The 17,339-nt window shown below is 27.3% G+C and overlaps 1 protein-coding gene across 1 annotated transcript; it reads left to right on the forward strand.

Annotated features, from left to right (window-relative positions):
- Positions 1 to 10,306: 10,306 nt before the first annotated feature.
- Positions 10,307 to 12,084, forward strand: LOC124418686. The gene is made up of 2 exons (XM_046945666.1): positions 10,307 to 11,675; positions 11,748 to 12,084. Exons 1-2 carry the CDS (start codon positions 10,334 to 10,336, stop codon positions 12,002 to 12,004), a joined length of 1,599 nt encoding a protein of 532 aa, XP_046801622.1. The 5' UTR covers positions 10,307 to 10,333; the 3' UTR covers positions 12,005 to 12,084.
- Positions 12,085 to 17,339: the final 5,255 nt, after the last annotated feature.

A 17,339-nucleotide genomic window follows, 5' to 3' on the forward strand; every position in this document is an offset into this window, starting at 1 on the left:
GTGCAGCCCTTAGTCTATTCTGTATTCTAATCTATAGTTTAGTCTAAAGACTAGTCTATAGGATAGTCTATTATCTTCTTTATCTATAGATAGTCTAGTCTACAGGTTATAATCTACTCTATAGTCTAGTTAAGCCTTTAGCCTAGTCTTCAGTGCAGCCCTTAGTCTATTCTGTATTCTAATCTATAGTTTAGTCTAAAGACTAGTCTATAGGATAGTCTATTATCTTCTTTATAGTTTAGAGTATAGTCTTGATTATAGTATAGTCTATACTGTAGTCTATAGTCTAGTCTATAGTCTAGTCTATAGTCTAGTCTATAGTCTAGTCTATAGTCTAGTCTATAGTCTAGTCTATAGTCTAGTCTATAGTCTAGTCTATAGTCTAGTCTAGTCTATAGTCTAGTCTATAGTCTAGTCTATAGTCTAGTCTATAGTCTAGTCTATAGTCTAGTCTATAGTCTAGTCTATAGTCTAGTCAATAGTCTAGTCTATAGTCTAGTCTATAGTCTAGTCTATAGTCTAGTCTATAGTCTAGTCTATAGTCTAGTCTATAGTCTAGTCTATAGTCTAGTCTATAGTCTAGTCTATAGTCTAGTCTATAGTCTAGTCTATAGTCTAGTCTATAGACTAGTCTATAGTCTAGTCTATAGTCTAGTCTATAGTCTAGTCTTTAGTCTAGACTACAGACTAGACTTTAGTCTAGTCTATAGTCTAGTCTGTAGTCTAGTGTATAGCCTAGTCTATAGTCTAATCTATAGTCTAGTATATAGTGTAGTCTATAGTCTAGTCTATACTGTAGTCTATAGTCTAATCAATAGACTAGTCTATAGTCTAGTCTATAGTCTAGTCTTTAGTCTAGTCTATAGTCTATTCTATAGCCTAGTTATAGTCTAATCTATAGTCTAGTATATAGTCTAGTCTATAGTTTAGTCTATAGTATAGTCTATAGTCTAGTCTATAGTCTAGGCTATAGTTAGTCTAGTCTACAGGTTATAATCTACTCTATAGTCTAGTTAAGCCTTTACACTAGTCTTCAGTGCAGCCCTTAGTCTAATCTGTATTCTAATCTATAGTTTAGTCTAGAGACTAGTCTATAGGATAGTCAATTATCTTCTTTATAGTTTAGAGTATAGTCTAGATTATAGTATAGTCTATAGTCTAGTCTATAGTCTAGTCTATAGTCTAGTCTATAGTCTAGTCTATAGTCTAGTCTATAGTCTAGTCTATAGTCTAGTCTTTAGTCTAGTCTATAGTCTAGTCTATAGTCTAGTCTATAGTCTAGTCTATAGCCTAGTCTATAGTCTAGTCTATAGTCTAGTCTATAGTCTAGTCTATAGTCTAGTCTATAGTCTAGTCTATAGTCTAGTCTATAGTCTAGTCTATAGTCTAGTCTGTAGTCTAGTCTATAGTCTAGTCTATAGTCTAGTTTATAGTCTAGTCTATAGACTAGTCTGTATTCTATAGTCTAGTTTGTATTCTAGTCTATATTCTATAGTCTAGTTTGTAGTTTAGTCTTCATGATTTATCCAAGTTTCAAACCCCACAATAAGGCGACCTCTAGAGTTATTAAAATGAACAAGGCTCAGGTTTTGCACAATCTTCATAATCTATTGAAAATCTCTCAGGTTGGTAATGAAATCTCTGCAAGTAAGGATTTTTTTCTTATTTTTTCTTTTTGAAAAAAAATCTCTGAGTACAAAAGAAGTGAGTAAAGTTACGCTGTTTTTGTGTGTGTGTGTGCAAAACGGTAAAGTGTTTACTACCAACATAACAAAAACTAACTGTTCGCCTAAATGGGGTGTTTTTTTTTTTTGTACAAAGAAGACACGAAGACAATAACTAACGATCATTTACGAAGAAATATGCAACCGGTTGTTTGTGTCTAGAGTGAGTGAGCATAAGAAAGCAAACAGGCGCAAAAATTCTTGATTTACAAGTTAAGATAAAACCAAAACATTCGTGTTTCTACACTCGTACGTGAAGGATCTACGCAATAAAGGTTTTGTGGCCTTAAGTTTATAAGAAGAAAAATAAAAAATAGTGAAAAAGTTAAAAATTTTTGCACATGAGTAGTTGTGTGTGTGCTGCAAAAAAAGGACTTGTTAAATTTTTGTTTTTATAATTTTTTATTAAGTTTTTTTGTTTAAGAAAAAGTATTAAGTTTTTTTTAATTTTTAAAAAAATTAGTTAAAAATGTTTAAAAGTCTTTAGAAAATTATAAGAGGAAACATTTTGTTAAAACTTCGCTTATTTAAGGTAAGTTGTGAAATTTTAATTATTTTAAGTTTAATTGTTATTTTGTGTTAAACGCCTTTTAAATTAATTTTATATGTTTTAAGCGTGTTGAAAATTTGTTCTTAAACTCCTCCCCCTTTGCCTTACTTCATAATGATAATAATAAAAAGAATTACCACTTCCTTCCTTTCCCTTTTTTTGTAGTTATTACAACACCGCCTTAGAAAAACATTTTGTTTTTCTTTAGCTAATTTTCTCAAACAACCCATTTTTCTTTCATTCATCCTTTTTAAGGACAACTTTGCTTCCTTAACAACCTTGAAATTTTTTGTTACTTTTTCTATGCAACCATCTAATGCTCTAAATTTAATTTTACTTAATTAATTCCAAAAAAACCTCCCCGAATTCTAAAACTTACTGTCTTAGACAGTCTCTTTGTCTAGGCTAATCTAGGTTACAGCAAAAAGGTACCCATAGCCGGATTGATCAATTTTGAGGGTAAGATTTTTTTTCTTCTTACTATAGGGTGACGTTTATAGATTACATTGTATCCTTTTTTTCTCAAAAGCATTGTTCTTATTTAAGCCTTAGGCTTAAATCTTTTCACCCAGAAAAACAAAAAAAAAACTGATCCATATATGTTTTATGCTTTATAGAAAGACAACAACAACGATCTTTTCAAACACCTTGAACATTTTTCTTAGGAATTTATAAAAAAAAACCCGCTCAATCAAAATCATAACTTGCCTTTGTTTAATTAATAAAAAAAATATGATTATGATTATGTGGTTGTTCATATTTGCTGTTTTCTTTCGCCAAGAAAGGGAAAAAAGGGATTTATTACTTTTAAAGAAAATATCTGCTTATATCCCCACAAAACCTAAGTGCACAAAGTAAATCAATCATTTGTTAGGACATTAAAAAAAACTAATCAAATTTTAAACAAAATCCCTAAAAATTTAAAAAAAGTACTTTTTTTTGGTACTTTTTTATATAAGAAAAAAAATTACATTTTATTAACAATTTAACTTTAGTTAAGTTATATAAACGTTTCTAAACCAAAATTCCCCAAAAAAACGAAAAAAAAACGAAAAAAAAACGAAAAACAAAACAAAATTTGGAGCAAAAATCTCCCAAAAATTTAAAAAAGTACTTTTTTGGTACTTTTTTAAAAACAAAATGTGTAAAAATTTTTGAAATTAAGTAAATATCTACTTATAAGCCAAGAAAAACTAAGTAAACAAAGTAACATTATCATATATTAAGGAAATTTTATAAAATTAACCCAATTTTTAGAAAAAAATCCTTTAATATAAAAAAGTACTTTTTTGGTATTTTATCAAACTGTTTAAAACTTTGTAATAGATACACAAGTTTAACTTTAATTTTCTAAATTCAAACATTAATTTAACAATTTTTCTTAAATTTTACAATATTTTCTAATACAAATATCCCTCTAAACACAAAAAGTACCTTTTTGGTACTTTTTTTTAATTTTGAAAAATTTTTTAAATTTATAACAAAAACAGGATTTATAACAACATTTTTAACAAAATTATGCGCATAAACCATTTGGAACCGTTTTTTGCTATTTTTAGACTTGAAAAGTGTAAAGAAAACAAAAAAGTACCTTTTAAAAAATTTGGTACTTTTTGGGAATTTTTATTTTTTTTTTTTAATTTCTTAGTAAAATTAAAAAAAAATAAAAGAAATTTTTTTACTTAAATTAAAATTTATTTAAAAATTAAAACTTTTTTATAACTTTTCTGTAACAAAAGAGAAAAAGTACTTTTTCGAAATTTTGGTTGGAAATTTTAGTTTTTGTTTAATTTTCAAGTAGAATTTAAAGCAAATAAAAGAAATTATTAAGTAACTATTAAGTTTCTGCGACCTTTGGTAGCTTTTGGCAACTTTTTTGGTACAAAAAAAAGTAAAAAAAGTAATTTTTGAAAATTTTAGTACTTTTTGGAAATTTTCCTTTTTCTTTACATTTTTTAAAAATTTTAAATAGAAAAAAAGGGAATTTTAAACATTTCGATAGTTTTGGTAACTTTTGAATAATTTTCTGTCACAAAAAGACGAAAGTACTTTTTTGGTACAAAAAAACTAAATGTACTTTTTGAAAGTTTTAGTTCTTTTTTGAAAATTTGGATTTTCTTTACTTTTTTTGGAATTTAAAATAGAAATTAGGGAATTTTTAACATTTCGATAGTTTTAATAACTTTTGGATAATTTTCTGGCAAAAAAAAGACGAAAAGTACTTTTTTGAGATTTTGGTACTTTTTTGCAAATTTTATTTTTTTTATTTTTTTATAAAATTTAAAACAAATAAATTAAATCTATTAAGGTTATGCAACTTTTGGTAACTTTCCAGTACTTTTATGGTACAAAAAAAAAAAAAACAAAAAGTACTTTTTGAAAATTTTAGTACTTTTTGGAAATATTATGCCTTTTTTATATTTTTTTGGAATTTTATATAAAAAAGGAAATTTTAAACAGATCGTTAACTTTGGCAACTTTTGGGTACCTTTTTGGTACAAAAAAAACGAGAAGTACTTTTTTGGTACTTTTTGAACATTTTTGTTTTGTTTTGAGTTTTTTTTTGTAGAATTTTAAACAAATAAATCAAATGTATTAAGTTTCTTCAACTTTTGGTAACTTTCAAAAACTTTTATGGTACAAAAAAACCAAAAAGTACTTTTTTAAATCTTGGTACTTTTTGGCAATTTTTTTTAAAAATTTAAGACAAATAGAGAGAATAACCTCAGCTTAGTTAAAATCTATTCAACATTATCATCTTTTTTTACACCCTTTCAATACTTTGACTAAAAATTAAGTTTTATAATTTCTCTAAGTGTATTTTTGCCTTTAGTATTATTATTTATTCTTTTAAGATACAAAGCATCTACCTTTCCTCTTAACCTATTAGAAACTGTGTGATTTTAAGGCAATTTGTAGTTATTTTTTTCGCAAAACCAGACTTTTTAAAAAACTTACCCAAAACAAAAATAAATTTAAAAGCAACCACCAGCGACCATCAAGTCACTTATTTCTACGCTCATTGTCTCACTGGTCAAGCAGACAAATTTTGCAAGATGCTTTAAATTAAATGAATTTTAAAACACAAATACAAATACCTCAAAATAGCCGCGAATACAAAACCAAACTAATAATGTCTAGAGATATCAAAGAATGAAAGAAACTTTAAAGAATTTTGGAAAACAGTTTTGTGCGTGTGTTTTTTTCTTTTCTTATATATGTATAACAAAAGAACTTAGACGTACGACCTTTTTTTTGCAAAAAAAAATATATGATTGAAATCTTTAACAACAAAAAAACTGGTTTAAATGTTTGGATTTTTTTGCAAGAGGGAAAAAATTCTTTAAAAAAAGGATCTTCATTTAGCATGCAGAGAGTTGAAAGAAAAACTTTTACAATAAGACACCAAAACTGGATTTATGTGTCTTTTAGTTCATTTTATCTTAAATTTGCTAAAAAAATATTAGCAATTTCTGGGTTTTTTTGTGCAAATTTCAAATCTTTTCGCTTATTAATGTCCAAAAAATCGAGCTAGAAATTAGTTTTTTTTGTTGTTTTACAGGTTTTGCCTGCTTGGCAAAAGACTTTTGTTTAATTTTTAAAGAGAAGACAGAGAATTTGTTAAATTTTCTGCTTAAGAAATCTTACAACAAAGAGAAATTCGAAATAAAATTAGCAAATTAATTAGTTAAAATAAAAAAAGAGAAAAAAATTTTCACTATTTTTTAAAATTTTGCACTTTTATTAAAAATTTTCTAACTTTGTTATTAAAACTTTGTTCATGGAGATTTTTTTTGCACAACAAAGTTAACATCTTAACAGATCTTTGCAGGGAAAAATATTTCAGTTTGCTTTAAGATTACTCAAGTTATGAGAATTTGAATTTCAATAAAAATATTTCAAAAACAAATTAATTTTTTAACTTTTTACTTTTATTGAAAGCTTTATAACTTTTTGAATTTAATCTGAATTTCTTAAATTTGCTTACACCATAAAGACAACACCTTAACACATATCTAACTGGAAGACTTCTATCCTTTAGCTTGAAGACTTTTCGAGAAATTTTAGTTTTAATTCTAGAGAAAAAATTTTAATTTAAAAAAAAATCACTTTTATTCAATGCTTTATTTGTATGTAATAAACTTAGTAAAGCTTTCTAAGTTTAAAAATTGAACTTTAGTTATAGACAACTTCTTGTCTTATATATAACTGAACATTTTTTTCATTTAGCTTAAGGATAATCCGAGAAAATTAAATTTGAATTTCTCAAAAAAATTTAAATTTTTTACATATTTTTTGTTTTATTAAAAGTTTTCTAACTTTGTTATAGAACTAGGAATTAACAAGATACTCTAAAACAATAAAGCTAACACCTTGACAGTTATATAACTGTAAAAATATCTTATTTTGTTTAAATTGTATCAAAGATATCTCTATTTGAATTTTCTTAAGAAAAATTTTATTTTTAATTTTTTTTTTTTCGTATAATTTGCCTAATAAAATTTTATTAAAAGTTTTATAACTTTCTTATATAAATCTCAAAATCTTTAATTGTCTAAGGCTTTAAAGCGAACTGCTTAAGGAACTAATAATTGTAAAATTTTCCTACTTTTTTTAAAGATTATTGAAGTAAATGGACTTTAAAAGTCATAAAAATATTAAATTTTTTTAATTTTTCTTTTAAAACTAAAAGCTTTTTAACTTTCTAATAGAACTTGGGATTAACACGATTTTTACTGATAATAAAGTATACACCTAATAAACTTAATAATTAAGAAAATATCTTAATTTGTTAGAAGATTGAAAAAGAAATTGAAATTCATAAAAATTAAAACAAAAAATTTTTTTTCAAAAATTCTAAACATTTTAGTTTTTGTTTCCTAAAGAACTCCATTAAGTGTTTTCTTTAAGAATTTTGTTAACCACCTTTTCTGGCTCTATAATACTATCTTCTTTTCTAAATTATTCTTTTATTTTTTTTATTCCCTTAGTGACATTTTCTTAATACCTATATTGTCTATGTTACCATTTCTATTGTTTCTTTATAAAAGAAAACTATTAACAATTTATAAAAAAATCTTTTGCCAAAAAGCGGCCTCTTTGTACATTTTTATATTCATAATTCTTTTCATAATTTCATTCTTTTTGCAATTTGGTTTTTTACATCCTGGAAAAAATCTTCAAAGAAATTTTAACTATTCTTTTTAAGAAAAATAACTCTAAACACCTACAATTCTAGCAATTGTTTTAACCTTGGCATTGTCTTACACAATGCGAAAAAACCACCCTCAATCTCTCACTCTCTCCCTAGAAGTCTTAAATTTCCTTTCCTAGCACTAAGATAAGTAATTTTTTGCATTTTACAGCTGCAGGTTTTATAAACACGAAAAAAATTATGAAATTTTATAAATTAACAATTGTCTAGTCTTGTACTCAAAACCCTCATAATATTTTTTTTAGACAAGGTGCGTGTGTGTGTGTGTGTAGTTTGTCTGCTAGACAAGTTTTAATCCTTATTTGCATAGTGTGGTATCTTATATATCAAAACCAGCAGACAAGTAATCTATCATTAGGGACTGCAACGTCAAAGTTTTAACTGTAAATCTTAGTTTATTCAATTGCGCCTATCCAACCAGCTGTAATTGGGATAAGATTCTTGAAGGAAGATAAGGAGAGATATCAATGTGAAGAAACCAAATGTAACCAATAGATTTTCTTTATAGGAAATAAGTCCACAAGAAGTAAAGTTAAATATACACAAATTTAGATCTTTGTTAGATAGATAGATAGATAGATAGATAGATAGATAGATAGATAGATAGATAGATAGATAGATAGATAGATAGATAGATAGATAGATAGATAGATAGATAGATAGATAGATAGATAGATAGATAGATGGATGGATAGATAGATAGATAGATAGATAGATAGATAGATAGATAGATAGATAGATAGATAGATAGATAGATAGATAGATAGATAGATTGATTGATTGATAAATAAAAAAATACTATTGACTAAACTTTAGACTAGACTGTAGACTTAAGACTATATTCTTAACCAGACTATAGACTTCAGACTAGAAAATACTATTGACTAAACTTTAGACTAGACTGTAGACTTAAGACTATACTATTAACCAGACTATAGACTTCAGACTAGACTATAGACGTCAGACTAGACTATAGACTGCACTATAGAATAGATTATAGATTATACTGCAGACTAGACTTTATACTCGATTATAGACTAGAATAAATGTCACATATTTGATCCTTTGGGCTTTATTAGGTTAATGTAAGAAAGTATTTAATAAAAATCATTATTTTTTTTTTGCAATTTAATTGAAATTTGAACTTAATTTTCTTGATTTATAAAAAGGAAAATCTAAAGCTTTTAGTATTGATTAAAAGCTTTAGATCAAAGAGATCAATATCTCTTAAAAATGGAACCATAAGCCTTCTTAATTTGAAGTTATAAGGTTTTGAGAAAAATATATTTATTTTTAATACATATTATTTATTAAGTTAATAAAAAATATCGAAAAAACTATCAACATTTTATATTAAATTTCATTTAAAATTGTCCTGCTAATAACAAATTTATCTTAATCTATAAGCCTTGCAAGCATAAATCAAATATTTTATTATAATTATATTTAAAATTACTCTATTAAAAAAAGAAAACTTTAAAAGGGTTTTTGTTTAAATATAATAAATGTTAAATGAAAAAAAAACGCACGGTTTATAAAAATTCAAAACGTTTAAAACCTAAATGCACATGCTTAGTAGGGACAATGTCAAGGACCCTCTTAATAAGCACCGTTTAAGTACTTTGTATACAAAAAAAAAATAAGCATGCAAATATGTATAAAAATATCCTTTTGATATCGTGCATTATAGAAGCAGCAATTAAACAGAAACAACAATTGAGTCTTGTTCATAAGGATCTGCTAAACAATGTATTACATGGACAAACAAATAAATGGTTTTGTAGTTTAATAGTTTATATTGAGGGTAAGAATAAATAGGGTTTATTAATGAAATTTAAAAAGAAAAAGAAAACACACACAAGCAACTTTAAGTAAGAAATTAAGAAGAAAAGGAACAAGATCCTGAAATTATTACAAAGTAACTGAAACAAGTTTTCTTTGTACATTTGTTTTCTATTCTAATTTGGGATTTTGAAAAAGTTTCTAGGAAATTGCGGGAAAGTAAAGCTTTTAGCTTTTCTAATAATATCTCTGATTGAGGCTGGAAACAAAAACTATTTGAGAATTTACAGGACTCGTTATCACTTTCTTTTCTTTTTAGTATTTTAATTTTGCAGAAAAGTGAACAATTTCTTGGTTTCTCTTGTTGATAATTTAATTCATTTTTCTCTCGGTGTTGGGGAGGTAAACAGTTATATTAACCTCATTTAGCCAAGACACACACACTTACGTAAAAATAACTGTTAAAATAAACTCAATTTTAGTTTACGTCACCTTTTTTGAGCATATAAACTCAACTCTTTCCAAAAGGCCTACATAAGAGAAAACTTCACCACATTCATATCCACCTCCAATACAAAACAAATTCACCTTGAAGGATTGCTTAAGACATCTCCTTTAAATTCTGTTGTCAACACTAGCAAATTCACCTTTTAAAAAACCACCACTTTTAGCTAATACTAACACCTTTAAGAGTTGAAACACACAGGATAATTGTGGTCCTTCTGAGTGCTAGTGAATTCAAATTTATACAAACCAACACTTTTAGCTCATACTCAAATCCTTCAGGCTTAAGGAGTATCATGCTAAGGGTCCTTTTTAACCCCATTTAGCAAATACTAACATTTTTAAAGGTTTTTAAAATGAAGGTCCTTCCGACCCCTCTTAACACTACTACTTTATTAATCAACACATTTAGCAAATACTCAAACCTTTAAGTGTTGGAAAGCACTGTGATAAGGGTCCTTCACACTTTCAGATTCATATTAATCCACATTTTAATACATTTCTCTTTAATTTCTATATTTACAGCTCTTATAGCATCCCCCCCTACCAGCAATCTTAATGCTTAAGTGGACTAAACAACAACAACAAAATCTTCAACTCTTTCAAAATCATTCGCAACCATCCTCCAATACTCAAAACTCTCTTAATTCTACAAATTTTCCAAATCTCTCAACTTACAAAACTTCTACAGACGTCTCCAGTAAATCTCGCAAAAAATCACGTTACACTACCAGTTCGGCGCATCCTTCCCAACCTCAAAAAATGCCCACTATGACCCATACCTTGGAAAGACGTATACACCGCCGTTCTTTAGACAATCTTTTAGATTCTCCCTTGGAAGAACGTCGTAGGTCACGACATTCTTTGACGGGTAATCATAATAAAGAGAATTTTGGCGTACACTTTATGCGCAACTCTTTTGGCAATACTAGTCTAACGGCTCTGCATGATCTCAGTAATGGCAAGAGTCCTAGAAGGTCCCAGGAACAAGCTACAACCACGCCTCCTGCTCCTCCTCTAACCTTAAACATTAAAAGGTTTAATACAGCCGCGGTAACTGCTATGGATATAACACCCACGAGAAATAACAATGCTGGAGGAGAGGTGAGATCTAGATTTTCCGATGATTTTGCTCAGGAAGATGATGTAACGCCTTTGTCGAGATTGAAATTTAGAAACAAATTGAAAGAGGATTCCTTGTCATCCTCCAGAATGGGAGATGTTACTTTGGATAGAATGTTGGATGCCATTATAGAAAGTGCCCGCAAAGAGGTGAAACCCAAGTGTCTACATAAGCGCATGGAAGAGACTAATCAACAAGAGAATCCGGCTAATGAAGAGAGTATACATGAAATGGAAGTAAGAACGCCACAGCATTTGAAAAGGCAGAGAGTAGTGAGAAGAAAAAATCCCAAGAATACAGTAAAAAAGAACAAAAAAGAAAAGGCCAAAGAAGATAGCAAAATCTTAAACAAAACTCTAGAGGAATTGGAAGTAAAGAAAGACAAACGAGAAAACGAAATGATAGGCTTAACTTTACCCAATGGTATACCCAGTCCAGAAACCCCTTTATTTAAAAACTCTCAAACACAAAAAGCTTTATTAAATATGGAAACACCACCGCAACACTTGACCTTTGAGGTGGAAAATGATATACAAAGATGCAGTACTCCAACTCTAGAAGAAGTGCCCTCCATAAAGAGATGTTTAAGTTTCTCCTGTAACAGTGAGGAAGAGGATGAGTACCAACATATGCACAAAAGAAGCTCAGTGGCCTCTAGCATAGCCAGTTCGACACAAGAGCAATTAAGTGGTAGTTCTTCTTCATTGACAGCCAACAACGTCAAAGGTTCACTAGATGTGGCCATATATAAAGAACAGGAATCCTTAAATGTACATGGTGAGTTCCAAATTTAGTTAAAAACTCAGAACAAAGAATTAACTCTCCCTCTTCTCTTTCTTTCGTTTTTAGTCATTCGTTGCCGTGATCTACAGCGCAGCAATGGTTCTTCCAATCTCAATGCTTATGTCAAGGTGGCTTTAATACAAAAGAATCAAACTGAACATCAGGGTTTTCAACGCACCGCTGTACATCGTCATTCTAGTCGTCCTTATTTCGATCATTGTTTCAAATTTGATCTGTCCGATTTGTCGCAAGCCTTAGAGGATTTAGATGATAGCGATCGTTTACAAATGGCCGTTTGGCATCGTGATAGACAACATAAGTGAGTATGATCGTAGCTATTCTTTGCAAAACAACAAATTTACACACTCTCTAAGGGCCAGCAAACCAAAAATATTAAACGACCTATTAAGCAACTATTTAACCCCCAAACTATAAAAAATATCAACAACAACTAACCCACAAAAATTTATGTTTAAAATAAAATTTTGAAAAAAAAAAATTGAAATTGCTTGTTTTTTGTAACAAAATTAATGGGTCAACCTTTGCAATAAAATTAAACTATAAACAGACTATAGTTCAGACTACAAACTAGACTATCGACAAAACTTTAGATTATAAGATAGCTTATAGGCCATAGACTCTAACTAGACTAGGCTTGACTAAAGATTTTACTATATGTTGGTCTACTAGATTATAGACTAGACCAAACAATAAGCTAGACTAAAGGCAAGACTATACAAAAAACTATAGAGCAGACTACAGGCTAGACTATATACTAGGTTATAAACTCGACAATAGACTGGAATATGTACCAGACTATCGACTAGACAACAGAAAATATTATGGAACTGATTATGAGTAAAGACGAAAATATAGACTAGACTATAGACTAGACTATAGACTAGACTATAGACTAGACTATAGAGTAGACTACAGACTAGACTATAGACTAGACTATAGACTAGATTATATACTAGACTATAGACTAGACTCTAGACTAGACTATAGACTAGACTTTAGACTAGATTATATACTAGACTATAGACTAGACTATAGACTAGACTATAGACTAGACTATAGACTAGACTATAGACTGGACTATAGACTCGACTATAGACTCGACTATAAACTAGACTATAGACTAGACTATAGACTGGTTTATAGACTAGACCATAGACTAGACTATAGACTATACTATAGACTAGACTATAGACTAGACTATAGACTAGACTATAGACTAGACTATAGACTAGACTATAGAATAGACTATAGATTAGACTATAGACTAGACTATAGACTAGACTATAGACTAAACTATAGACCAGACTATAGACTAGACTATAGACTAGACTATAGACTAGATTATAGACTAGACTATAGACTAGACTATAGACTAAACTATAAACTAGACTATAGACTAGAATATAGACTAGACTATAAACTTGACTATAGACTAGAGTATAGACTATAGTCTAGTCTATAGACTATAGACTTAAGTATAGACTAGACTATATACTACACTTCATACTACAGTATAGACTAAACTATAGACTACATTGAAACTATTAAAAAATGTCCCCTTTTACACTTCCTCGGCTTTTGTTTAAACGAAAAATATAAATTTTTTATTTAAATTAATTAATTTATGTTTACAGTCTAATGTCTCATTAAGCTTTTATGCACATTTTGTATTCATACTCTTAGCATTTGTTTTGTGTCCTCTCTGTCTGTCTCATTATGTTTGCCATTTTAGACACTTAAAATTTGTTGTTCTTTTCAATTTAACCTCACTTTAATATAATATTGTTATTGTCATGTTACTGTCGCTGTCATTGTTATTAAGATTTCAATATTTAATTATTTTCATTTACTCTCTCTTTCTCTGCTTTTTAATGATTTCAATTCGTAACTTTTCCCATTCTCTCTCTCTCGCTTATTCTGCCATATTTTATCTTTCTTCCGTTCAACATTGACTACCGGTTGTAAATTTCTTTAATAGAACTTTTTTTCTAATTCTACTGCTTTGCATTTCTATTTTAAAGTGGGAAAGAGCAGTTCTCAAGTGAGGTCATTTATATTTGAGTATACTGAAGTTTTGACGTATTTAAAACTCGCCTATTTTTCTATTCTATTTCAAACAAAGGACCCACGTCACTTTTGCTGTTTGAGGGGATCTTTTTTTGGTTTGAAATTTTTATTCGAGATTTTTTTGTTAGGCAATACATTATTTTTACTAACAATGCTTTACTAAGATAAAAATGTAATAAAACTAAAAAGAACTCTATCTCTCTAAAGAGAGTGAGTTCATTGTCATACTCCATTCGAACGCCTGCGCTTTACGGTTTTAACATTCAACTCAAGTTCCACATGTTGTTATTTTCTAAATTCCTTTATAAATAAATTGTATATGATTTTCAAGCTAATATAAAATTGTTGACCTAAAAGCTTTCGCTGTAATTTGGTGTCAGGCCACTTGCACAATAAAAACAATAAGGAAAAAAAGCTTTCAAATATGTGTCAAATTTGTTAATGAGTTTATAGCTAAAATTAGCATAATAAACGTGAAAATTTTCAAAAATAAAACAATTTTGTATATAGAAAATATAGAAAGCTTTTGTTAAAAAAAATTAAAAAAATATATTTAAAAAGCTTTGCTTTGTAAATTATTTGAAAAGAGAAAGCTCTGCCCAATTGTTATACATTAAATAATTTTACTTGAAAGATTTTTAAAAATATTATAAAAAAATATTTGACGATATGTTTCGTAACCTGAATAATCTTCAAGGAATAAGCTTTTTTGAAAAGCTTTAGAATAACTTAATTAAAATGTAAAGTTTCTGCTAATAAAATATGGTTTACCATATGTTTGATATATTTCAGCTTTATTAAGCTTTCTTCAGAATTCAAATTAAAACAACAACAATCATAAGCTTTAAAATATTTTTGAAAAAGAGCTTTTTCAAAGATAATTTTAATAAAGAAAATTCAGAAGAAAAGTTTCTATAATAAAAAAAGAAAAGGACATTTTTATTTCTACAATTTTGTAAAGGAGCTTTCGGAAAAAGCTTTCATTAATTAAATAATTAAAAAAGTTGTTATATTAAAACGTTAGTAGAAAATCCAAGTTTTAATTGATATAATTAAAAAAAGCTTTCATGAAATGCTTATTTAGAAAAGCTTTTAAAATCAAAAAATAATTGTAGATAAGTTTAAAGGTGTTATTAAATAAATTACCTTTTAAAAAACTTTATGAGCTTTTATTATAATTTCTATAAAAAAGCTTTTACTAAAAAGCTCTAGTAAAAATGATATTATATAAAAAGCTTTAGTAGCAAAGATTTTATAAAAAGCTCTAGTAAAAAGAAAAAGCTTCAGTATATAATATTTAAAATAAAACTTCAGTAGAAAAGCTTTACCAAAAATTAAAAAAAGCTTTAAAAGCTTTTAGAGAAAGTCTGTTTGAAAAGCTTTTTTTAAAAAAGCTTTGCATTAAAACTTTGTTCATAATAAAAAAGAGCTTTGTGTATGTTATTAAGCTTTCATAAAAAGCTTTGTTTAAGATTTTATAAAAAATACATTTATTAAAATTTTCGAAAAAGCTTTCATTAAAATCTTGATTTTTAATGGATTTTATAAAACAGTAAACTTTATGTTTGAAACAGTTTAAGAAAAGCTTTTCTTAAGAAAGTTCTATTAAAGATTTTATTATAAAAGTATATTAAAAGTTGGTTGTATAAAGCTTTTAAGAAAGGCAAGCTATTTAAGTGTGTTAAGAATCGTTTAAAGGTTTCTAAAACACTAATTTAAAAAAAGCTTTTGTAAAAGGATTTATTTTAGAAATATTTTAACTGAACATATCTGAAAATGCTTTTATAAAATATTTTGTTTATTTAAGCTCTGGAAAACTTAAGAAAGCTTTAATAAAAGCTTTTAGAATATGGGCATAAAAATTTCTTTAGTTTTAAATTCAAACTTGAAAACAGAGTGGGTTTTCAAAAGGAACAGATTTTGTAAAGCTTTTCCAATAAAAAAGCTTTCTTAGTAAACTTTCTTTTAGAAGAGATCTCTTCCATTAAAAGTTTCGAAGAAACGTTTCAGTTTTCATTCTTTAAACTACATTTTCCAAAATATTAAAAAAACTGTTTCTTTTAAAGAAGACTTTCAATAAACTTTTATTAAAAGAAAAGTATTCTTTCTATTGAAAATATTTAATAGTTTTACTCTTGAAATTACAATTTCTTTAATAATTTATCATTATGATGTTTTTAGTTAATAACTCCTGGGGGAAAATTTAGTAAAATAAATAATTGATTTGTGAAAATGTTAACTCATAATTAAAACATTAAAAGCTCAAAGCTTTTCTCTATTATATAAAGCAATTGTTTATTATAAACTGTTTTGTTTTCTAACATTTAAATACTTTCTATTTCTTTGAAAATGTTCACTACAAACAAACAACATATGTACATCTTCTCTCCCTCCTCTAAAAGTAAGTCCTTCATAGACTTAAATAACCCTTAAAAATGAAATGTAAACAAAGCTGGACAAGCACATGGCTTGTTGACATAATGTTTATTATTATAAATTTCAAGAAAATAGAGAGAAGGAAAGAGAAGCAGAGAGTAGTGGGTGTCAAAAGGGAAAAAGCTTTTAAGCAAAGAAATACCGGTAAATAAAACAAAATAGAAAATACCAACACATGTGTGGTATTAAAGAATAAAGGAATTTGAGAGTGTGTCAGAGAGAGAAAGCTTTTACTTAAAGAGCGAGAGCTTACATTCCACTTTTCTTGCGCATATAACCCTTAAAATTGTTAAAAAACTATATATTTTCGCTGGGCCCAATATGCTTTTCATCCAATGTGCTTCAGCTCAGTTAGTTTTTTGAAGTGATTTTATTAACATTGTGGCTTAAAAAATTGCCACGGAAATTTTTGTTATTAGTGAAAAAGGATCAAAAAAAAAAAAAAAGGAAAAAATTTAAAGCAAAAAAAATTACTGTAAATTTACTTAAAGCTTAAAAGAAAATTTAAAGAAAAAATAGATATACAAAAATAAAAATTCAAATGAAATTGAAATTTTCTTAAAATAAAAATCATCAAAAAGTGAGAGTTTTTTCTAAAAAAAATTTTATTAAATAACATTATATAATTTTTTGAAAAACTTATATTCAAATTTAAAAAAAAGTCTATAAAAATCAATAATCATATTTAATTTTTAACAAATTAAATCATTAACAAAAAACAACAAAAATTATAACAAAAAAATCTTGATACATAAAGAAAGTAAAAATTTGATAACAAGAAGCAGCAGCAGCAAAAAAAAAACATGATGGAAAAAATTTTCGCTGTAAAAAATTTTGTTTTTCCAAAAAAGTGAAAAAAAACAGCAGAAAAAATTTCTATAACACAAAATTGTCTAGCAAAAACGTGGTGTATAAGAGTGAATGTAAATTTGTGTGAATGTGTATGTGAATGAAAGGGTGTCCCTAAAATCATATTTTCGCAGAAGGGAAAATTTTAATATGAAGTCATAAGACTTTAAATAAAATGGGTGAAAGTATAAGGAGAAAACTGTAGATATGAAGAGAAAACTAGACAAAACACAAAATTTAAAAAAAAGTATTTCTACTAGATAGATAGATAGATAGATAGATAGA

Source organism: Lucilia cuprina, chromosome 3 (genome assembly GCF_022045245.1).
Source record: "Lucilia cuprina isolate Lc7/37 chromosome 3, ASM2204524v1, whole genome shotgun sequence".
Classification (NCBI taxonomy): Eukaryota; Metazoa; Arthropoda; class Insecta; order Diptera; family Calliphoridae; genus Lucilia; species Lucilia cuprina.

Coding starts and splice junctions, on each gene's coding strand:
- LOC124418686 (XM_046945666.1), top strand. CDS start 10,334: ATGCTTAAGTGGACTAAACAACAACAACAAAATCTTCAACTCTTTCAA. Junction 11,676..11,747: donor GGAATCCTTAAATGTACATG/GTGAGTTCCAAA, acceptor TTTCGTTTTTAG/TCATTCGTTGCCGTGATCTA.